General features: G+C 37.5%; 1 protein-coding gene across 1 annotated transcript in view; it reads left to right on the top strand.

Annotated features, from left to right (window-relative positions):
- Nucleotides 1-4,310: 4,310 nt before the first annotated feature.
- The window catches only part of LOC150001369 (histone deacetylase 9-like), a 465,158-nt gene continuing 444,096 nt past the window's right edge, over nucleotides 4,311-25,372 (top strand). Inside the window, exon 1 of the mRNA XM_090287130.1 lies at nucleotides 4,311-4,424. Within this exon, the coding sequence (XP_090143256.1) occupies nucleotides 4,400-4,424 (25 nt within the window). The 5' untranslated portion in view covers nucleotides 4,311-4,399. The remainder of the gene's footprint in view (nucleotides 4,425-25,372) is intronic.

The raw sequence follows: 25,372 nt of genomic DNA, 5'->3' as shown, positions 1-25,372 counted from the left end.
GGACCCAATAAAAGTTTGTTGAATTGAATAGAATGTTAAGAACAATTTTCTAGTATTTTTCTCTAAAGATGAAATTATGGCAGAATTTTAGGTTCTGAGGCATAAGAGAGACTGTGGGTCTGAATAACCTCCCGATACTCAATGAACTAGCACAGTAGGCTATTCCACTAATAAACTGTCTCTACAGTGGATGTGGTGAATTGAGTCAGCTTGTGAATCCTACTCTTCAGAGGAGTTGGAGCTAATGGATCCATCTGAGAAGAAAAGGACCTGCAGACTGAACTGTGCATTGCAACTGCCCTTAATCTGGGGAAGATACATTAGAGACGTGTAGTTTTTGCTGGCTACATAAACTACAAAAGAATTCTGCTTTCTTCGTGACACACTGTCCAAAATAATACTAATTGCCTGAAAGGAGAAAAGAAAAAGAAAACTGTAATAAGAAGCTCAGATAATAGTTAAAAAACCAATAGAAAGATTGTGGTAAGAACATGATATTTAAGCCAGATTTGAAAGCTTAATGCTGTGAGAATTCTTGCATGCATTTATTCCAAAATTTTAAATTTATTTTATCATCACTTGTGTCTGAGCTCAGTCTTTTCACTGGCTCGATAGGTTCTTTAGTAAAGAAGACCTGTATCTCAATGAGTTGTTATTGAAATTGTGACAACCGCATAGACAGTCTTGACACTGAAGCAGCTGTGCTGGAATGGCCTGTAATTCTTTGAGATGCTACACAGGAGAGCCTTGAGCAAGGAGTAAGAAGACCACCTGCATGTCTGAACACATTCCTGAAACTCTAAGCCTCCAATTCCTCATCTGTAAAATGGGGATAATAATGGTTACTCAGTGTACTCTGAAAGGCTGTGGGATGGTCAGAGGAGATAACCCTAAAGCTCTGCTGATCTGCCATTCATTACTATGGAACAGGCCATATAGGTGGAATGGTTAAAGGGTCTGTGGAATCACTACCACAATGACCGTGAGAGCAATGTGGACTGTCTGAACAGCCAAGCTAAGACATTGCAGGATGTCAGCCCTTGGGCTGTTGCCTTGTGCTTTATCCCAACATATCCAAGCAGTAACTTGCTTGCAAGCAACTTGTAGTCAGAGATGATCATTTTGAAACAAAGACTCTTAGTTTCTTATTGTGGATCCAGGTAGCTCAAGGATAGTCAAGAGCCAAACTAACAATTCTTGCATCTCGTTAGGTAAAAGATTCATAGCAACAATGTCCCTCTTGCTGTTCTTCTCTTCATGTCCTTAAATGTGCACATATTTTTGCAACAGTTAAATTAATATGCAAATTAATTGAAACCAGATATATTCTTTATCTGCTTGATCATCTGTATTCTCAATCACATTACTTTTTTTTTTTTTTTTCATTTATCTACCCACTTGAAGACCAGTTTGCTATTATTTCTAGTTTAGGCTTACTGTAAGAATGACTCATATATAAGGGAAAACTGCCCTATTCTCAGAAAATAATGTTTCTCTGAAGCCCATTTGAATAAAGAAGTGTGGGAAGATTTAAGAATAAATTACCCATTCTCATTGACAGGTGTTCCCCACTGATCCCTCTTTCTATTCCAAGCAGCTAAAAAGGGCTTCATTTGTAAAATTTCTTAACAATTTTGTCCCTAAGAGGTGTGAATAGGAACTGCTAATCTGTTGATTTGTTAGCCACCAGGAAAAGGAAAAAGGTAAGCTTGGGTAGTTGATGATTCTCTCTCTCTCTCTAAATCTCTCTCTCTCTCTCTCTCTTTCTCTCTCTCTCTCTCTCTCTCATACACACACACACACACACACACACACACACACACACTCCACACACACCCACATGCACACAATGTGCATATTAGAGGATCAGTACCTCTGAAACCTGTTAGGAGAGCTCTTAAAATAATCATATTTCAGTGATCCAACTTTGGTTCACTGTAGCTCATTGTGAATGGAGATACAACAACTGGAAATTAGTATATATCAACATAGATGTGCATATTAATTTTCTTTATAATTGTTCTGGTAACAAGGCTTTCCTAATGTTAGAAGAATATGTCATGATTAGGAAATTATTTAAAAGATTGAATGGCAAGAAGAGTAGTTTAAATTTTAAAAAGGTACTTCATGATGATATTTTAGAAGTAGAATTTGTGTTTCCATTTAAGATTAACTACAACTCAAGTCTAGGGCTATGAGGGCAAAACCCAACAATTATGTCACTAGCCATAAATCAGCATGTCATGGACCGTTATTATTTATGTTTGTGGAAGTAAGAGCAGAGGTGGTGAAAATAGAAACATCTTTTTTAATTTTATATTTTAGGACAAGTAGCAAAATTTTGCTTTAGTATTACTACTGTTAACTATTAGATATTATTGGATAAATTGAGTTGTATTAGTAAATATACAAGCATCAATTGTACAAAGTGACATTAGAGATTACCTTTTTTTTTTTTTTAAACACAGAGTTACTGTGCCCCTAATGGAAGGCATCTTTTATGCTCCTTTACTTTTATTTTCTTAAGGTTTTCTGACCCTTGCTTTCTGTTATTCTTAATTTAAAATCAAACCTTGCCATTGAGAATCAAGAATGCAGCAAGAGCATTTATGAAATGTTCCAGGTTGCAATGTAAAAAGATAAAAATGCCATAAATATGAAAGTCTACACTCATTAATTTTAGATACCCTATGAATTTAAATCTAACTCGAGTTTTAATTTTGATTTTATTTTATTACCTTTTAATTGTGAAGCAGTTGACATCTCCCCTAGGTTTCTCACCTATGAAGGAGGTATGGGGAGAGTTACAAGTGTCTGTTAGCATAGCTGATGTGAAAAGGACCTCAATATGGTCTTTCCAGAAGTACCCAACAAATTAAAACTATTCAGATGATTTTTTTTTTCTTTAAATTATGACATTGACATTTTAAAAAATATTTAGGAGCCAAAATCAGAATGTCTGTTTGCTGATACAGGAATAAAAATAGTTTTCAGTTCTTTCTTTTTCATTTTTTAAAGAAATGCTGCTTTTACATGAACATGGAAATCAAGATTCTTTAAATAATTTTAATAAAATAAGCACATCATATAATTTTGAAGATTTATAGAAATATACATTTTAGTGTTACTACATCTTAATATATAACCAATATTAAAGATATGATGAGAAGTAGCCTGCTACAAATGATGACTCTATTTAACTGTTGTAATAATGAGTATATTTCTATTTAAAGACCATTTTAAGTATTATAGGTATTCTTGGTGAGGTTACATACACAGTTATTCAAAGGAAATAGGTGCTTATATCCTGCTTTACACATTTGGGCAAAAAATAGTAATAGCTCTTTTAAAATACCGATGGGAAAATGAATCACAATAAATATGTTGGCTTCTCAAGGTGAAGAGATGTATAATTCTCAGAGTTACAGCATTTTGTATATAAAAATAGTGCAATTGGGCTATACTGTGTTTTGCAAGAAACTCATTAAGTGCAGCCTTAAAAGTGGCTCTTCCTCTTCTTTTTTTGAACTTTGACAAATTCCAGTAAATTGTGAGGAAACTGTCCTTCCAATTGCTTTTCCTTTACTGAAATGTCTACCAGGGAGGGTGCATCCGAATTAAAAGCAGAAAGTCCCTTAAATTCCTTTCAAGAAGTCCATCCTGTAAGTGCTGCTCCTAGAAAGACTAAGGCTGTTATTACTTTTGGCTGGAATGAGATTGCAAAAGTCTTCAAGGAGAAATGGAAATTGTAAGGGGAATTTTCTGTCACTCTTATACTTTATGGTTTATTTATCCCTTTGTTTAGTCCATTAAAATTCCTTCAACAAGAACTTTTATCTCTAGAAGGAAATCTTTGACAATGATAAAAATACTGTGTAATGAGATACTTATATCCAAAATTCCAAAAATATTTTAAATTTCTATAATAATGATAACAAAAAAAAATATACTGACTAGTAAATAGGAAACTAATTATAACTATGTGAAGTAGTTTCCCATGCACAGGTTTTATTTTGGTGTTCACAATTTCTGCATTTTAAGCATGGCTGGTAAATTTTATAGATAAAAGTATAATAGATGTATACATAGCATTAATTATATATCTATATATAATACCTATATATCTGTAATAGATAACATATATTGATATCGGTCATTATCGAAGATTTAAGACACTTGGGAAGTTGATGTGACTTCTTCAGAGGCCCACAGTTGAGCTGTGGCTGAGCTGAGACCCTCTGTTCCTTTTCCTTTGCAGTTTGACGGAACATATATCATCCACATGCATTTCTCTTGCATTCTAGGTCTTTCCCCTACGAGCCCCTCGTGGACCTACCGACACTGCCAGCTGAAGGAAGGCTGTGAATCCACATCCCGCCTGTCAGCCCTACGGAGTCCCATGATGAGCTCACCAGTGCAGCCCGGTGAGTCTCATTGCTTTTTAAACCATGAACAGATCTTATATTGAAAGATGTTGCTTTGTGTTGCTTCAAAGTAAACATTTAAGTCATTAAAGGACTTCTGTTTTTTTCTGATTGGTTGATGAAATGAATTTTGAGTATTTATTCTATAGTGAGTCCTCCATTACATGATCCAGTGGCTTTTCAGGCAACTAATTTCATTTGCATTGTTATCTGAGCAATGGGTTTTCATTCTCCCAATTCTAGTGTAACATGTGCGTTGGATTTTATGAAGTTATGTATGCTTATTAAATATTGTGTAGGCTTCTAATTCACACCCATAGTCTTCTTGACCTAGGAAGTGTCTGTAGGCTCTTAAATTGTTCTGTGGACTTTGGAACTCAGCTAGTGGGATCGCTCCTCCTTCATCTCTTGACACACAGGAAGGATATTTTTCCTCCCCACCCTTCTTTGATGTCACTCCTGTTTCCTATGTACCTACCTAATTACACTCTCAACACCTGCTTCCTCTGCTCCCAGTGTACTGTGTGGCTCGTGCAGTGTTGTGGCCAGCATTGCCAACACCCATTCCTGCAGGAACAGGCTGTCACTTTCGGAACAGGCACAATCCAAGTCTTAAGAATGATGGAGTAGGGTCAGAAACCACATGTTTAGCATAAACACATTTAAAAAGAATTTTTCCCTTTATATTATTATAGGAGCATTCATTTCTCTATATTATTTAAAACACTGTTCCAGCATATTGATATCCTTGAGTTATCCAACTTCCAACCTTGAAGCTAATATTATATTCAGAGTTTATAAAGGGAAATCTTTGCCAAGATTTTCACTCTGTGGAGTGCCACACCAGGGTAGCTGCTCTGGAATGTCATGGCCTCATCAGTCTTCCCCCACACCCCCAGGAGGCCCCCAGCTTGCATGTTGAATTTGGAACTGAAATTATTGGAGAGTAGAACTGTGGTTGTTGATTCTAGATGACATAGCAGAGCTCTCTTCCAGAGTCTTGTCACAGTCATGTTTATAATTGGCATTGGCATTCAGATAAGCAGATGAAAGGCCTCTTATCTTTGAGTCCCTGTAACCCAGAGGCTCTCAAACTTTACCACGCATTAGCATCTTTGGGAGGGATTGTTAAAAAGCCCAATGGCCCTGGCTGGTGAGGCTCAGTTGGCTGGGCATCGTCCCATGAAACGAAAGGTTACTGGTTGTTAGTCAGGGGACATGCCTGGGTTGCAGGTTCGGTCTCCATTCGGGGCATGTACAGAGGGCAACTGATTTATGTTTCTCTCTCACATCAGTGTTTGTCTCCCTCTCTTTCTCCCTCCCTTCCCCTCTCTCTCTAAAAAACAAACAAGCTCCATGCCTGTACGTGTTGACTCTGTAGGTCTGGAGTGGGGCCCAATAATTGTGATTTCTGTAGGCTGATGCTATGGATGCCTGGGGACTATGGACCAGTGGGGACTAACCACTGGTCCAACCTGCTGTACCTGTTTCTTCCCCAGCCCCTACCTGCTCCCCACCCCGCCCTCATGAACAGCCCTGTCTGAGCTGCATTGCTCATCACAGTTATAGTCTAGTCTTTTTAGATTTTCTGTTGCGATGAACTTAAATCCATGTTTGCATTTTATACATGTATATATTGCATTTTAAATATATATTCATTTATATATAAATTTAATGTTTCAAAATTGCATAATTTAACAGAGGCATTTAATTTAGAACCACCACAGTCAAACTTTTTTTCTTCTTCTTGTGGTAGAGTGTGTTGGAATTGTTAAAAAACATACTAAAAGCAATAGGAACAAATTAGCTAAGTACGGACATGGCGGTGCACTTATTCCATTTCCAGAAGTTATTATTTAGAATTTATATAGGGCCTTGTCTTTAATTCTCAAGACCAGAAACTAGACTTTTTATATGTTTTTTAAAAAGTTCCCCTATCCCTTTTTTCTCTACCCCCTCAACACACACACACACACACACACACACACACACACACACTCACACCCTCCCTGCATTGTTACCTCCCACTTTTACTTCACAAGAAGGTGACAGGTCAGATTGAATAATGGGAAAATAGAATTTATAGCAGCGACAACAACTGTGTGCAAATGAAATATGTGAAACGGCATTTCTACCTGGATATGTTATCTTGAAATAGACTCAGGGTGCTGATACCATTAAGATGAAACTACACAGAAAAAAAATTGAATCCAAATTATAACGGAACTTAATTTATAAAACAAACTAACTTTCAAATAGTGCAAGTGTAGAATTTCACTGTCTCTATCGTCTTTATTTGCCATGTTTCTAATGTGTAGACTTGGACCCACTTGTTTAACGAGGAACAATAGTCCCATTAGAACACTGTTGTAAGTGGTTAGATTTGCCATTTAGCCCATCAAGGACCTATTTAAAGGTAACTACATTGCAGTGACTGAATGCACAAGTATTTTGATAAACTTCACTGAAAAAGAGAATCAATGCAATGTAATAAGAAATATTTAAAAATTTTACATGCTTAAGGGAAAGTGGATCAAATGGCAGAAAGTTAAACAGGTGAGAGATTTTATGGTGACTCTTAGTGTGAGCGACGGGCACCTTAGGAATTTCCCAGGTAGGTTTGTATTACATCTAATTTTGTACTAAAAGTAATAGTTAAAGAGGTCTGTGTAAGGATGATCTCACTCTTGGTTTTCTCATCTTATGTGTGAAACAGAGGGTAGGATGAGATTTTTGTTATCGATGTTTTTATTGAGTTAACTGCTTACGAGGTAAAGTATGAGTATATTGTGCAAAAAAGCTATAGAAATGCTGTATCTGTGGAAGGAACAGATGGTCAGAAGTAACATTTACTGAACTCTGTGAGGTAAAATAAGGAAAACAGATGAGTGCATGCAGAGAGATGAAACATACAATTAAAGGGGGGTTGAGATTTAATGTGAGTCATATTGTCCACCCAGAGTAGTTGGTGGGTTGAGTAGAGAGTGAATGTGAACCGATGCTTCAAGGTGCATATGGAGAAGGAGGGACTGTGATGCAGAGCTCAGCTTCTTATACTGAAGATGATAACAACTTATAGCATTTTAGAAAAAAAAATTGGAGTTCTTATAGGTAAATGTATTGTAAAACATATGATGGTCAAATACTTTGGTCTTTCTTTAAAAACAATAAAGGAAAATAATACCAAATGCCTTGATGAATTTCACATATACCCAACACTGGCTCACAACTGGTAATATTTGATAATTGAATTCAGCTTACCCTGTCCTCAAGAATATTGGCTTATAATATGAAAATATCCTTGGAGGCTACTATTTTAATGAGGAAGTTCTTGCCAGAATGATAATTGTTCAGTTAGGAGAAGGGAAAGAGAGGGAGATAAATGAGACTACTACCGATGAAGCTCTTGACTGCAGAGTCCTTAAAATGTCCTTGTGTACTTCCTTATAAATCCCTTCGCTCTGGTGAGGACAGCATTAGACAGAGGCCTTACTCAGTTCTGTTTGGGAACTTATAATGAATGAAATCTGAATTGAGGAAAGTCATAGAAAATGGGCCAGATGGGTGGGAGTCTTTTCTGTTTACTGCAAGTAAGTAGAAACCATGATTAGAGACCTGAAATGCACTTGGAAAATGTTTGGCCACAGACATGAATATATTATTCTGCTCTTAGCCTGTATCTTATGGCACCATAACTATTCCACTGGTGAGAAATAACTTAATTGTTTGACTTAGAAGAACTGTTTTTTTTTCCTTACATCTCCTTTTTCTTAACTATGTAAAAAGAGAATTAAATTGGTCTTATGCATTCACCATCCATTTATTTTGCTTTTGTTCCACAAAGGGCTGGAAGGATTTTTGTGCAGCAGGAAAATAGACTCACTCCATTTATTTCAGAAGTTCTCTAATAATCAGTTTCTCAGACTAAGTACGATATTTCTGTTTGTCTTGAAAATTGGTTCTGGGGTGGCGTGAATTCTTCTTTCCCTCGTCTCATGCAAGTTCTCCATCCATATTCAAGTATAGTTGAAATCAGGTACTAAATATTACTGTCTTGATCATGCATTCAGTCAAACAATAAGTGCTACGTTTTGCATATAGAATCACTGGTTCTTATTCTACTCTTGCTGCTCCTATAATGTTCTTAGGGCACTGGGTCCTGCTTTTTGGCACTGAGGAGCTTGAATGGAGGAAAGACTATGTAGAGAGAAGATTGGCAGCTAGTTGCTGCAGTTAAGACAGTCATTCATTCAAAACTCATGAAGCATCGATTCTGTGCCTGACAGTGTGTTATGTAGTGGGATTAAATCATGGATCTTACGGACAGCACCTGTTAGTGGGGGAGAAAGAGGTGTAAATAGTTTCGGTGTATTCAGTGTGCTGATTACTTTACGATATATATGAGCAGAAATTAATTTCTTCCGTACAGCAGTATGGATGCCATTTCTAGTAACTTAATTCTTAACAGAAGTGCCAAATCTTAGAAGGAAAGCCTTTAGGGCTCATTTAATCTAGAGTTTCCCAAACATGTCTGATAATTAGAATCACCTGGGGCTCTTGCTAACAATATGGGTTCTCTGACCCCTTCCCTAAGGAGCCCTGGAGAGGGTCCTAACTAACAAAGAACACCCCGCTCTTCACTGTGACTGGGTCAAGTGAAGAAATACTCTTTAATCTGCCTAACAAACTCTAGCATTTGTTATTTTGGGACTCTAGAAAAACAAACAAACAAAAATTTAATTAATCCCGATCTCAATATAGGTATTTTCTTCTGTGAGCTGAGATATAACTCAGTTATTCTGCTTTCTGATAAATAAAACATTAGTGCTGTGGTAAACTAGAGGGGGGAATGATTTGTGGGGACATTCTCGTGGTTTATATGTATTCTCTGCTACACAGGCCATCCTGTTTTTATGTTGCGATGAACCAAAGAGATTCTTGGAGAGTACCTTTTCCTCCCTTCCCCACCCCATCAAAACAAATTTCTACCCATTTTAGCAGAGGTCAGATTTTTAGAATGATATTGTAGAAAAACTGATTTGAGTCTGAACATCCTTAAGAGTAAATAAATTAGTCTGCATAAACCCTAAAATGATTCCAGTATGATTTTTAATTTGATGAATCTAATTTATATAAAGTAATTTTGATGAAAATGCGCCCAAAGGAACTTTCCAAACATAGACCACAAGGTGCATGATACCCCTGGAACTATACATGTGACCTTGTGGGCTTCTAGATGACCTTGGATGGGGGCGTTGCCATAGCAGTAATCACAAAGTTCTATAACTTTAGTTTTCAAAGCCCATTGCATAAAAGTAGCTAATTTTTCTTTTCTTCACCATTGTGGGAACACGTAATAACTACTCCACACATATGGAGTGAGAGAATCAGGCGATTTATATAAGCTAAAGGTTTGTGGCAAGATCTTATTATATTCTATTCCTTTTTTCATTGGCAAATCTTAGACAAAAATTCATTGAGTTTCCCGTACATGCTTCTGTTTTGCTAAAGAGCTGAATTCTCTTATAAAAATGTAGATTAGGTTTAGCTAATAACCAAGAAGTTCTTTGAAATATAACTTTGTTATGGAAATGCTAAGTAGTATAAACAATTTGAGGGCAAGCATTAATGAAAGCTTCACTGCAAGCATTTTTTAAGAGGACCAATAAAAGCTTCACAGTTCAATTAATACAGCACAACATTGGATTTTCCAGAAGCATATGGGGCCCAGAAGGCCTGCCCCTGTTTTTAAAATTTACAAACTCTTTAATGATTCACCACTTTTACTCCAGTGCATTACCCACCATGGTGCCGTTTAGTCATTAAGTAGGAAACTAAAACCAGGACAAAGCTACAAACAAATATCATAATGTCCAAGTGGGGACTTTTTCTTCAGTTTGTTCACAATGTTACCATTAAAAATGAATGGTACACCCAATAAATTCAGTAAAAATAAAAGAGTAGTAAATGAAATGGAGTCATAAGATAGATCAAGCAGGTAATGGCTTCCCCAGGTGAGCGATCAGTTGGCTTTTTAATGAAATACCTCATTGCAAAAAGCTGTATGTAACTAAACTATTTTCAGGTTCCTGGCTAATTATTTACTTCAAATTGCATTCAATAAAAATATCCTAAGATAATCAAATAAATTAGTCCCGTAAAGTTTTCTTATAATAGAATCTGATTATAGATTATTGGTGGGAAACAATGAATATTAAATTTATTAAATATTGTTTTGAATATACTTTTTACTAATATAACTGTACAGTTATTCATTCTTTTGCTATTTCTTTTTTTAAAGATTTCATTTATTTATTGTTAGAGAGAGGGGAAGGGAGGGAGAGAAACATCAATCAATCAGTTGCCTCTCTTACGAACCCTGACCAGGGGACCGAACCGATAACCCAGGCATGTGCCCTGACTGGGAATTGAACAGTCGACCTTTAACTTTGTGGGACAGTGCCCAACCGACTGAGCCACACCGGTCAGGGCTCTTTTGCTATTTCTAAGTCTAAGCTCCTTAGTGTGATATTCAAGTTTCAAACAACCAGAGTGAGCATTTTATTTTATTCATTCTCCAATTCCTGAGGGACCATGCTTTAAAAGTTGGGCACAAATCTTTTTCCAAAATGTTCAATTTAAATTTATTCTGCACGTTTATTTATTCCCACCTTTACTTCCTGCATTAAACTTGGGTAGGTAATTTAGTTTATGTATTTTTTACGGTGCTCATTGTTGGAGCACTACCAAACACCCCATAATGCAGCCCCGACAGGAAGGAAGGTTATTTCTCACTCACATAAAGACTAAAAGGGTTTTACTGAGTGGTGGGCTGTTCTTTTTCTAGTGGCTGTTCAAGGCCTCAGGCAGCTTAAAACAGGTGTCTCAGACTTCCACAACTAGTGGATTCTAACATCCACATACATTGCCACATCAAGCTGATGGAAAGGAAATGGAGGAAGTGGATTCTGTGTAAGTTTCCCTAGGTATGTTGCTTCTGCTTACAGTTCATTGGGTAGAATTTAGACAGATGGTCACACCTAATTACAAAGGAGTTTGGGAAATGTGGTTTAGTAATAGCCCAGGAAGAGATAGAAACAGTTTTAGTGAATAACTGGCCAGTTCTCTACCATATTTGTCTTGACCATTTATACCTAGGAGTGCAAATATGGTATTGCTTACAAGAGGTGGAGTATTTATTAATGTGCTTTTGAATAAGCCAGTTATTAAAGAGTTAAGTAAGGTTCCTTTAAAGAGATAGAAACACATTAAAATTAGGACAAATCAACTTACAAATATATATTTTATATATTTATTATATATTTTTTCATTACCGTTTAGTCCTCTTTTACCCCCTCCTCCAAGTAATCACCACACTGTTGCCCAGGTCCATGAGTCCTTTTTCCTTTTTGCTCAACCCTTCCACCCCTTCACCTCCCCACCCCCACTAGCTGTCATCTGCTCTCCATCTATGAGTCTGTCTCAGTTTTGCTTGTTAATTCAGTTTCTTCATTAGATTCCACAAATGAGTGAAATCATATGGTATTTGTCTTTCTCTTACTGGCTTATTTCACTTAGCATAATGTTCTCCAGGTCCATCCAAACTGTTGGAAAGGGTAAAATTTCCTTCTTTTTTACAGCCGAATAGTATTCCATTGTGTAAATGTCCCATAGTTGTTTTATCCACTCATTTATTGATGGACACTTGGGCTGCTTCCATGTCTTGGCAATTGTATATAACGCTGAAATGAATATAGGGGTGCTTATGTTCTTTCAAATTAGTGTTTGGGGTTCCTTTGGATATATTTCCAGAAGTGGGCTCCCTGGGTCAAATGGCAGATCCATTTTTAATTTTTTGAGGTCTCTCCATACTGCTTTCCACAGTGGCTGCTCGAATCTGCACTTCCAACAACAGTGAAAAAGGGTTCCCTTTCTCCACTTCCTCGCCAGCACTTGTTGTTTGTTGATTTATTGATGATGGCCATTCTGACTGGTGTGAGGTGGTATCTCATTGTGGTTTTAATTTGCATCTCTCTGATGATTAGTGACGTTGAAGATCTTTTCATATGTCTGTTGTCCATCTGTATGTCCTCTTCGGAGAAGTGTCTATTCGGGTCCTTTGTCCAATTTTTAATTGGATTGTTTGTTTTTGGTGTTGAGTTTTGTAAGGACCTTATAAATTTTGGATATTAACCTCTATTCAGATGTATTAGCAAATATGTTGTCCCATTCTGTGCATTGTCTTTTTATTTTGTTTACGATTTCTTTTGCTGTGCGAAAACTTTTAGTTTGATGTAGTCCCATCTGTTTATTTTTTCTTTTGTTTCCCTTGTCTGGGGAGATATATCCAATAAAAAATTTCTATGAGCAATGTCCAAGGTTTTGTTGCCTATGTTTTATGGTCTCGGGTCCAATATTTAAGTCGTTGATCCATTTTGAATTTATTCTTGTATGTGATATAAAAAGATAGTCTAGTTTCACTTTTCTGCACGTATCTCTCCAATGTTTCCCAGCACCATTTATTGAATAAATGATCTTTAGCTCATTATATGTACTTTCTTCCTCTGTTGAAAATGAATTGACTATAAAGGTGTGGGTTTATTTCTAGGCTCTCTAGTCTATTCCATTGATCTATGTGTCTGTTTTTATGCCAGTGCAATGCTGTTTTGATTGCTATGGCCTTGTATTATATAAACATTTTCTAACAACTGTTTAACTAAGCTTTTCTTTATGAATCATGCTAAGTAGTGAAGCAGAGTAGCTGTTAGAAAATTCAAGTTCTTGTTTTTAGTGGGAACTCCCCAGAAGATGAGAATAACATATATAATGTAGAATATTGTGTCCTTAATTAGTGTCTATAAGTCATGTCAGTGACAGCTGAAGACAGAAGAAGGTCATGTCACCTTATCTGGTTCATATATGCTGAAGAAGAATTTCCTTAATATTCATAATTCTTATGATTGCTCTTTATTGCATACTGGCATCACATTTTTAAACACCATCATAGTTTTAACTATTCCTATGAAAATCTAGGCCAATTGATAAATACTTGTTTTACACTACAGAGGTATGTAGAGCCATATTCCTTCCACTAAATAACACTTCAGTGCTTTGCTTTATATGGTTTTCTGTTTATTTCTTTTTTGTCTGTCATCTTTTGAGAATGTCAGTATGTAGCAGTCTCCTCCATTTATAATTTATTGCCTCTAATTTATTGTAGATTTAGAAAGCAAAGAACTATGTTAAATAAACTTGTTAGGTTCTAAGGAAATGCACAAAGGTCTCTTTTATGAGCAAAATACATGTTTGCTTTTTTTCTTACCTATAGTAATGATAGTTTACCTGTCTTATGACACCCCTTATTTTCTTGGTTCTCTCTGTCTTTGCCATGGATATCATACAAATTATATTCAATAAGTTTTATCAGTGCATACACATGTGTTAACTTAGGCATTGATTTAGAGTTACTTTAATATCCAAAATGAAAGACACACGACTAAATTATTCGTGAGTTTTTCTTTAAAATCTCGTATTAAGTTACAGAAAATGGAAAAACTGAGATAATCAGTGAAATTGTTTTAAGTCTTTTTTTCATGTTAACTTTATAGCATTTGATTACGTAAGCCTCTTTCCTCTTGTGATAGATGGTTGCTCCTTGGGTAGCATAATGAACCTTCTCTCCCTAGACTCTCCTTAACTTCCAAGAAGACTTTCTCTTCATATTAGAATTATAGTTCCACTGGCAGCTGGCTGAGCTGGGGAATTTCCTTTGGAGTTGGAATTTGCCCTACTAATTGCACCCTCCTTGGAATTAGGTGAGTCCTGAGAGAGGGCAGAGAATCATAGCAACACAGATGTAGGCATTCGCCTTTTATCTCTCACTCTTGGAGGCAATTGTTCTTCAGAAAGAAATACTGAAATGACATATAAGTAAATTATTAATAAGAACCACTCGTTTTGAGGTTTGGACTCTGAGAATGTACCCATGTTTAATAAAAGCTAGTGACACCTTCTGGGTCTCCTTTTATTGGAAAGGGAGCTTAATGACCTGACCTGTGTTTTTTCTGATCTTGAGATTTCAAATGTTTTCTGGAGATCTGAGACTACGTTACAGATGAGCACAGCTGGACCTCTGTTCTCAACTCCTCTTTTTAAATTCTCTCTCTGATAGGAAAGAAAAAAGACAAGTCATTGTACTTGTTTGCTTTGTCACCGGGTTGCCAAATGTGTTCAGGGACATGGGTGTTTTGGGAATTTTGCTATCATTTAGGGTGTACTGTCTGTTGAAATAAACTATTAACCCAGTGATTGTGAAATTATTCATCCTGAAGTCCTATCCCCTCTCTTTAAGGGTTGTATTAAAAAAAAGCATTGTAATGAAAAGTTTATGAAAATAAAAGCATGTAGCTAAGAAAAATTCTTTCGGGGTGGTTTTTATGTTATTTTTAGCGTATCTGAACCTTTGTGCCTGTAATATGGTACTTCATTTTTTAATGATGGAGAATTGGATATGTCGCTATCTTATTTTGGCTTTATGTTGAAAGTGAAACAAGTTGGAAAACAGATTTTTAAAAGTAATAGTATATTAGTCAAAGGGCCTAGAAATTAGTAGAAAAAAATCAGGAAGCTAATTATAGAAAGAGGAAAAATAATACATACCATAACTTGCGTTAGGCAGCGTGTGCTATTGAATCTCCGAATTTCAATAAAACATGTCAAAGTAGAGTTCACTTTCCCGTCTGTTGGGAGAACAGATAATTCGCCTACCCATCTGCCTTCCTACCTTTTTCAGTTTTCTTCTTTTCTTTCACTTTTATCCTGCCCAACTCCACAAAGGATTTTGGGACCTATATAAGTTTTAAAAAGTAAAATACCTGAGGAGGAAAGGAAATAAAGGAAGGAAAATGGGATAAAGTCAATACCCTTAGTACATAACACAAGTTCTCTAAGTTTCTAGAAGAGGAATAGGCTCGGAGCTTCCTGGTAGCAAGCCTGTTTTCTATTGTGAGAGCGATCTTCCTTCAGCCTAAATCTGATCAAGTCGCCTCTGTGTTTAATACATCAGTGGTTTTCCATCACCTCTGCCAGAGGTGCACTAGGACCCTGCGCCTCATGCGGGTTTGTCTCCTTTCTCTTCTCAGTGAACCCTGCACCCTGGTCTGTCTCCACATGGAGCTGCGTGTCTTCCCTGGGTCCTGCTTTCCTGCCTTCTCACTGCTGGGAGGGCCGTCTCCCCACTCCCCACCCCCACCCCATACTGTTACCGCCGCCCCCCCCCCCCAACACACACACACCATGACCCTCTCCCCCTAGTTCTTAAGAAATTTCTTTACTTATCCTCAAGACTTGACTTCAATTCCACTCTCCTGGGAAGCCTTCCTGGGTGGCCCTGGGCTTCTCTGACATCAGGTCTCTCTGTTGAGTGTGGAACTTATCTCTTAGTGCTGGGAGCTGTCTTAGTAATAGACTAAGCTTTTTGAGAGCTAGGGACATCTTTCTAAGTTTTTTTTTTTTTTTTTTTTTTGTATAAACTAAAGCAATGCTATTTATTTTACTCACAGTTGCTCGCTTAGTTAAGTAATATACTGCCTAGCACATAAAAGGAGCCAAATAAGTGAGGGGAAAAAAGGACAGTTTGTGAGGAGGCTGATGATAGTGGTGCTATCATTGCAGGGTGGGGAGGAGATTGAAAATATCTGAGCAAAGCCAAGCTGCTTGATTTCTGGTAAATCATGTCCCTTCCTCCGTGTTTTTTCTCACTCGTTGACTTTCTTTTCTTTTCACGTCTGAAGGACAGTTTTGAGATGCTCTTTGGCTCTATTTAGTGCTACCCACTGAAGGGTTTTTCCTTCTCCTAGGGTAGCTTGCCTATTCCTTGAACAATTAACATTGCTGTAGGGTGGTTATTATTTGCAAGACTTTGTGGCTGCGTGCTGAGTTCCCTAAATGTGGAGAAGCCTCTAAATTTGGAAGTGCTTTAGCTAGCACAGTAGAGTAGAAGCAGCCCTACAGGCCTTTTTTGTTTTAGTAACTTGGACTTCTCCCTCTTCTAACACTTATACACTACCTGCCTTCCCATAAAAGAAATACACGTTGTAATTAAAAATTGAGAAAAAAGGGTTTCGAATAGTTCAGCAGGAAATTGTTTTACATTAGTTTAGAATTTATTAGTCCAACATCCTTTAAACTTTAAAAAATGCGTTTTTGCATACTGTATTATTAAGTTACTTTTTTATATACTGTGTTTCCAAAGACCTTCAATAAAATATGTATATGAAACAGCTGGTTTAAAATTTATGACTTTTCAATCTATATATGCTTTCAGTCCCTCTTATTTAAAATACTTTTATTAACTAATGTCACCCCAATAAATTTACTAAAATTTGTTTTTGATATGAGGAAAAAATAATGAATTTATAAGCACTTTAATATAATAGTTGAAGTCTTCAGAAAGATTAAATGAGGATCTTAATGTGTTTCCATTAAAGATGTGTTTTTGGTATTCGACCGTGTTGCAGTATAATATTTTGATCTCTTCTTACCTTATATATCTAGTCAACTGAGGTTCCTTTCCCATCTGCCCAGGAAGTTCATTTTTCTAAAGATCATGGGAAAAACAGATGTGGAACAGGCAAGCACTGCATGCCTTTCCCACAGAGCTCTCTGGGGAGCCCCTTTGGGGAGGCTTTTGTTTGTCACACATATAACAGGTATGTCTTTACCATGAATGATGCAACGGTCCAGCCTCCTGTGGGGTAGCACCCGCTGACAATAGAGCCATAACCCATTAGTTTGATCACAACCTCCCTGAATCCATGGGGATTTGCCTCAGTCTAAATGAGTGACTAAATCTTAAACTATGAGATAAACCTGAGGTCCTTGGGGAGTAGGGACTTGTTAAGGTTAGATTGTTTATTTTTCTTGTTATAACTGTAGGATTATTAAGGAAATGTTTACATCTCATTGTGGCTGTGTGTTCTTAATGCTTATATTCCTTATTGTTCTCTATTCCCCGCCCCTATGGAAAAAAGTCTTCATACTCATGAGGTCTAAATAAACCCACAACTATTGCTTGGGACTCTTTGTTACCTTATCTGCCAATTAATAATAAACTATACCAATGCATATTTGGAGTTATTAGTAAAGCCTAAGAATTTAAACATAGGCTCTGGCAACATGTGCTATCTGTCATCTGTCTGTTATTCACTAAATCTCCCTTTGTCCCAGTTTCCTTATCTGGAAAATATATCATGAATTTGTTGCATTGGTACCTAAAAGGTATGAAGTGAGAAATTAAAAGATAGTAAAGGACCTAGTGATGATTTAGAATTATTACACTTCAATCGGTGTTTTTTTTTTTTTTTTTTTTTCTCAACGGCAACCTGTGACTGTCCTTTTGTGGCTGTCATTGTAAACTCTGATGTCACTGATGAGAAAGACCATCATTTCCAGGCCGTTCCGTGATGTCCAGTTTTGTCTCTGTCTCAGATTTGCTCACATTTAGGCAGATGGAATCATCCCAGTCCTCCTTGATATTGTATGCCAGCTCCCAACTTTACCCACCTGCCTTACTTCACCTTTTTGTTGTGTTTTTATACTGTTTGCCATGCCAGCATTTTCTGTGAGCACCCACTCCCTCCCTTCCCCCTGCACATGTGCTGTTGTACAGTAATTACAAGTGGTTTAATGAAAATATTGGCCATGACTGTCTTCCTGGATCTTTTACTAGCAACAGTGTATTGTCATTTTTCTCGAATGATTTTTTTTTTTTTTCAGTCAAATCAGGTAACTAACATTGGTGAGTGTAATGGATTTACCATTGTTGCAGTTTCCAGCCCCTGGCCACAGAAGTGGTTATATTTGGTACCCAGGTTTAGCTCAGAGTTGCTGAACTCTATGTGTTTTATAATCTGTAGCAGGCAGCTGAGTAATATGGAAAGAGAGGGTAAGGGTGCCAGGAAGAGTCAGGAAATCTTTATTAGAAACACAGCTCTGCCCTGACTAACTTGGGGCTTTGGAAAAGTTACTTTACCTCCTTGGATATTGGTTTTCCATCTTGCATTAGTTTCCTGCGGCTGCTGTACCAAATTACCATCAACGTGATGGCTTAAAGGAACAGAAATTTATTCTCATAATCTGGAAGCCAGAAGGCCAAAATCAGTGCCACTGGGCAGAAGTCTAGGTATGAGCGGGGCGGTGCTTCTTACAGAGGCTCTGGGGCAGAACCTGTCCCTGGCCTCTCACAGCTCCTGGTGGCTGCCAGCATTCTGTCGTTGTGGCTGCATCACCCAGCCTCTGCCTTTGTGGTCACGTTGCCCTCTTCTGTGCCGTCAAATCTCTCTTTGCCTCCCTGTTGTAAGGATGCATGTGATTGCATTTAGGGCTCACCTGGATAATATAGAACCATGTCTTACTCTCAGGAGCTTTCATCACATCAGCAAAGTCCTTTTTTTTTTTTTTTTTTTGGCCATTTAGGGTAACATTTATAGGTTCCATGGATAAGGATATCTATCTTTGGGAGAGATGTCATTATTCTAGACACCTGAAATAATTTCTGAAGTCCCGCTGGCTTGTCATTTCCATTCATGCATTTGTTCATTCATTCACCCATTCACCAGACGTTTATTTCATGCCTATTACATGGCAGACATGTGCTAGGTATTAGGAATAACACAGTGGCCATGCCTTTAGTAAGTTCATCAAGTTGTTGGTAAGATGTACCATATAGAATAAATGCAGAGATCAAGGTAAGATAGATAACTGGGTTTAGACTGTAAGATTAATACTTTATATGTCTCTTTTTGCTTAATTCTAGAGTACAAATCCCATCATTCCTCGGTACTTGTAAATTACTTCAGCAACTGCAGGGGTTTTGTGGAGCATGTGGACCAGAAAGTGTTTTGCAGGAGGAAAAGTATGTATCAGCCTAAATTCAATTCAGAAGAATGTATTTAGTACAAAATCAAATATGGACATTGACCCTCAAAGAATTTATACTCTTATACAATTCTTATCAACCCTGGCTGAACATCAACATAAATAGTAGAGCTTTAAAATCCATGCCTTCTCCCCAACCCCACATTATGCTTAGTTCTGGGGGGAGCCTAGTTGTGTTTTTTTTTTTTTTTTTTTTTTTTTTTTTTTTAGCTCATTAGGAGGTTCTTACATGCTGCTAGCATTGAGCACAGAGAGTCTCTGATCCAGCAGAAGCTACCTGTGACTAGGAAAACAAATACACAGGTACTGATAAAAAAGCTGTAAGTTTCATTAAGATATATAGAGGCAAAATAATGTGGCTACCCAGAGAAGAATGCGGTCATACTTGGCTCAAAGGAATTTAGAGAAGGAGGTGTTAGAGATGTCCTTGACAGGTGGGTGAGGCTTCCAAGGGCATTAGGGAAGGGTGATGTGGTGGGAAGAGAAGCCACAGAAGGAGGAGGTGGGGAAAGGATGGCATGGCTGGAGACAGGGGCAAGGCACCAGTTCTCCTTTGGCTCAGACCTTCTGGCTTGGAACCCAGAGGAGGCTGAAAATCTAAATTTAAACCTGGTCTTCTAGGGCATTTTGAAGGTATATTTTTCCAAGGTAGGAGGATGGGACATGTTTAATAGCTGACTGACTGATTTATACTTTCTAAGGAGTTAGAAACATAACAAACTGCTTCTATTTGTACTCTTGCTGTAGGGCCTGTAAATATTAGTAGATTTCATTGAGAGAAATAAAAATGGAGAGGAAAGTTTTCTTTAAAATGGTTCAAAAGAAAAAGAACCAGGATATGGTGACTGACTAGATGACAGACAAACGCAATAGGGAGTAACAAAGGTAAGTTCGAAGTTCAAGAATGAAGCTAGAGTTTGTGAGAGTGAGGGATATTAGCAGAGAAGATGGCTAACATTTGCGAAGGTTTTTCCATAAGCCAGGGCCTTTACTTCTCTCTTTTCCTTATGTCATGGAATTCTTTTCATATCTCTTGAGGCAGATACAATTTGTATTCCTATTTTACTGATGGAGAAATTGAGAGAAGTCAAGTATTTTGCTCTAAGGAGCTCTCACAGTAAATTGTGTGGAACATCTGGAACTCAGACCTAGTTACCTGGATTCTAGAGTTTGTATTGTTTAGCATTCTCCTGCTAGTTATCAGGACTAGCTTGAGAGTAAAGCTGATGAAGAGAAGTTAAACCCAAAGATAGAAGTTTAAGAATCATCTGAATAAAGGTCGCACTTGAAAACATGGGTAGCTTCAAATTAGCAAGCATCACCTTATCAATTAAAAGATGGAAGCATCAAAGACCTTTGAGACATTCAGGGACAGAAGGGTCAGTCACTTATTAACACATGATTCATTACAGAAAACGTTCTTGAATATTTAAATAAATAAATCAATCTTTCTATCCTGAATTTCTCTACCTATGCTTAAGATTCTACTTAATAGCTTAAATAACTTAAATAAGGAAGGAGATAAATCTAAACACTTCCTTTAACTTCTGTTACCTGTATTTGTGAACTTGATTCAGTTTGAAATCCTTGAGGCTTTTATTGGATTCCATTTTTCCCCCTTACTCCACGTTTTCCTCGGTGGAAAGGGTCACTCTGTAGAGAGGCTGTGCTAGTGTAAAAAGATTGGCAGATTTGCTCAATATTTTTGTCAGTTTAAAACAAATAACACGTAAGTGGTGACGTGTCTTCGCTGTTGAGTGTTCTTCTCCTCCTGTTCCTCTCACAGTACCTGAAGTTTATTTCATTCCACCATTATCACAGCGTAATGCATAAAAAGGCAGTATTAAATAACCCAGGAAAATAAAATGATCGTCTTCATAATATGTTACATTCTTTGATGTTACCTGTCAGTACAACCAGATCAGATTTTCTAGGCTTGTCTTGTTCTTTTAACCCCTATTGTTCCACACTCCAAACCCAGCATATTTATGGAAAGGGTTTCAGGTAGTGAGTAGAAAGGATTTCAAAATAACTGTATGGTTGTGTCAAATATTTTAATGTTATAATGCTTTGTTTCTCATGCTCGTTTTCTTAGAATCACGTTTTTCTCATTGATTTATAGTTTCAAGGATTACAAAATTAACATCATACCTAAACTCTGCAGAGCTCTAACCTGTACCCTGTGTGTCCTATTTTTTCTAGTGACTGAGTGCTGGGTGTAATGTGGTCGTCTTGCATAACGCATCCCACCTAACTTAGAAAAACTAATGGAATGGGACTCTCACAAAAGTGTGTGATTAGAATCAAGGGAAATCAGGTTAACTTGTATTAAAGGTCAAGACTGGCTTTCAGAGTAAGCAATTTTGTGCTTTGAAGTAAAAAACAACTTTCTTTACGTCCAGCAGCTAACAAGGCAGAAGAACCCATCCATTATCATTCTGTTGTTTGAAAGATGTTGGGTAAGTCAATGGTTCTCAACTTGGGCTAAAAGTGCCTCGACCATCTGTAGGGCTTTATAAAAATCCCTGAGTTGGGACCCCGAAACTCGATGATTCAGACACTCGTGGATCCTTGTGAAGCCTAGGCATGGGTATTCATTAAACCTCCAAAGTAATTATAATATGCAGCCAATGTTGGATTCACTATTAAAAGAAACACCAGGGAAGAATAAGAGAGCTGGAGAAAGTAAATATAGAATTCTTACCATTTAGGAAATAATATTTTCCAAAAAAGGAAATATTGTCTAATTAGGTTATGAAAGCTAAACTCTTAGTTCTATTTTGAAAGGAGACATTAATTTTATTTTAAAGATGTGTGAGATTACATGTTTATGTGTTTCAAAAGCCCTTTTCCTGCGTGCTTTTAAACTCACTTATTACGTTTAAGGTCATTGAATCTCAACTATGGGTCTGGTCTCCCACACCCATTATTCCAATTTATTAACTGAAAATGTACATTAATTTACAAGTGAATGATTTAAAATCATTGGAGTTAATGTGACACTTACCTTGGTTTTTTTCCCCCCCTCCATAAAGAAAGCACGGTTTCTGTTAGAGAGTGATGTTTGGTCACTTTGTGCAAAGTATCTTGACCATTTTGGACCTGTGTTGCTTTCTCTGTGAGAATGGGATTATCACACATTGCCGAATAGCAATGACTATGTATTGAGTGCTCATTATGGTTCAAGTTCTAAATGTGCCAAGTGCTTTGCATGTAGTAGATCACTGAATCATAGTGAAAACCCTATGGAATAAGTGCTATTACCTAAAACCCCCATTTTAAAGATGGAAAACCAGTCTCAAAGATGTGACATGTTCCAGGCAGTGCATCTAGTTAGAGATAGGGCCGGGATGTGCGTTCAGGCAGACCAATGCCATGAATGGTATAAGGTAAGAGCCATCATCCAACATGAAGATGATTTTTTTTCTGTTTAACAAGGTAATTAAGATTAGAAATTAAAAAGAAATTTTAAATCCTCACTGAGGATTTATTCATTCATTAATTCTAGAGAAAGATGGGGGAAGAAAGAAAGAGAGCAACCTTGTGAGAGAGAAACATTGATCAGCTGCCTCCTGCATGTGCTCTGATCAGGGATTAAACCCATGATCTAGGTATGTGCCCTGACTGGGGATCAGATTTGCAACCTTTTGGTGTACAGGATGATAGTCCAACCAACTAAGCTACCCATGTAGGCAAAGCTTATTCCTTCTTTATAGGAAAGTTTTCAAAAAAACAGTCCTGATAGTTCCCACGAGAACAGTAGGTTTTTCTGTTGAAGCTAGCAAGGGTCAAGTGAACATCCTGCAGGGGCACTGGGCTCGCTGGAGGAGGGTCTGGGGCTGGCTGGCTTTTGAGAAAGGAGTAGTACTCTCAGTACTTTCCAAAACCCACAAGATGGTGCCTCACCCTTCACTTCCAGATTGTAGGAGGAAGATCTTAGGGTGGCTGGAGGCATCAGGGAGAGCTCATCCGGAATAACATGAATGGGCTTGAGGAGTGCGGGTAGTGGTAGTGGGAAGCTCAGAACATGTGTGGTCAAAAGACCTCAGTTAAATTCCTGGCTCTTACATTCATGCCATAAAAGTCATTCAACTGTATTGAATCTCAGTTTTATCATCTTTAAAATAAAAAGGATGATAATAGTAACTGAATTTCTTAACTCCAGGGGTTCAAGATCAAATGAGATAACACCCGGGAACACAATTTTCATTGAGTTAGATGTGACACTTGTTTTTGACTAACTTTTGGCATCTGAATCCAAAATGACCCCAGTTTTTCTCTGTCACATCAACTTTTTAAGGTACAGGATACCCTCCCTTTGTCCCAAAAAATCATACAAAATGTACATACAAAGGAAAATAAAGAAAAAAAATTACCTGAATATACTGTTTATTTAGAGTTGTTTTATTCATATAAAGGCTATATATTGTTACTGTAAGTCCAATTGTGTACAAGTAGTAAAATTCTACTACCAAACATACATATTAAGATATTTTATCTTTTCAAATGACAGGCTAGGAAATGACAAAATGAGACACTTGAAACAGTCTTCTTCAGTTGGCAAAGCTCTAACAAATTGCTTCATGAGACCCAGTTTTATGGCAGAGGTGGGAATATAACGTTCTTTCTGTCGACAAGTGGCTCACGTACAATGTTTGGATCACCAAGTTTGAGGTCAGATCTTGGAGGCCAATTTGACTCCACCCCATGCTTCTCACGAGCTCTGCTGTCCCACATACACAGAAAACAGGGATACTTTATGTATCTGCGTTGCTGACCAGGAAGGAAGCAGACCATTTTAAGGTCAACACAGATGATCCAATTGTGCTTGTGGTATGGCAACAGATCAATGACTCTCTTTATGTCTTCATATTCTTCACACAAACTGAATGACCAACTGGGACTGCACCAAATAAACTGCCATTGTGGAAGAGGACACTCTTCAAGCTCCGCTTTGAGCTATCGATGAACAGTCGCCATTCAGTTGCATTATAGATTAGAATTCCCAATTCCTCCATTAAACCACGTATGTTATGACAATACAGAAAGCCACTGTCACTTCGAAAGTACTGCAGAAATGCACTTTCTCTTACTCATAAGTAGGTTACCATTGCTCCTTTTTCAAGCAAGTTTTTCTCATCCAGTCTTGATGCTAGGAGTTCTGAAGCTTTTTTGGATAGTCCCAAATCTCATGCCAAACCATTCAACTCATGCTGATCAAATTTCTTACGAACTGAGTCAGCTTCAGTTTCAAAATTTTCATCATTGCTGTCACTTAGTTCTTCTCCATACTCCTGTGTTTCGAAAGAGGGTAGTTCGATGAAAACTGGCACTGGGATTTCAGCTGAATGAGGCACTGGGTGTATAGCTGATGGTAGATTACAATACTCTATTTTACATTTATTTTTCTTGTTATATCCTGACATTTTCACTATACAAAAGTAACAGTCACTTGAATGATCTCTGGGCTCTAGCCAAACCATAAGTATACCAAATGGCAATTTATCACGTGTTCCCTTTGTCCACATCTGTAAACTCTAGACACACTGCTTGCACACCCTGTGAGGGGCCCAAGACTTATCTTGATCACCAAGTTTTACTTTAAAATATGCAAAATAGGCTGGCCTGACAAATGCGCTGATGTTTGTCCTTTGACTGGGAATGGTGAAACTGCCACTGGTAGAACAAAACGAATCAGGGTTGTTTAGGCACTTATGATGAGAAATAGCAGAAGCAGACATGATCTGAAGGAAAGGAAATAAGTACGTATGTAAATAAAAAAATTAATTCTACAAACTCATTGTATACAAACAAGAATTCAGACTACGCTTTGGGATACCATTCACTGTATAGAGTGACATACAAGCTCTCACCACACTGTCTCATGTGTAACTGAATAGTCTAGACAAGTAGGAATCTGTTGCTGGTCTCCAAGGTCGTCCCTCACCCCTCCTCACTCGAGGGGGGTTTGCTCTCAGCCAATAGGAGAGCACTAGTGCTTCCCTCAATCC

Source organism: Furipterus horrens, unplaced genomic scaffold (genome assembly GCF_987537825.1).
Source record: "Furipterus horrens unplaced genomic scaffold, mFurHor1.1.pri manual_scaffold_9, whole genome shotgun sequence".
Lineage (NCBI taxonomy): Eukaryota > Metazoa > Chordata > Mammalia > Chiroptera > Furipteridae > Furipterus > Furipterus horrens.
This window is presented reverse-complemented; position numbering and strand designations above follow the sequence as displayed.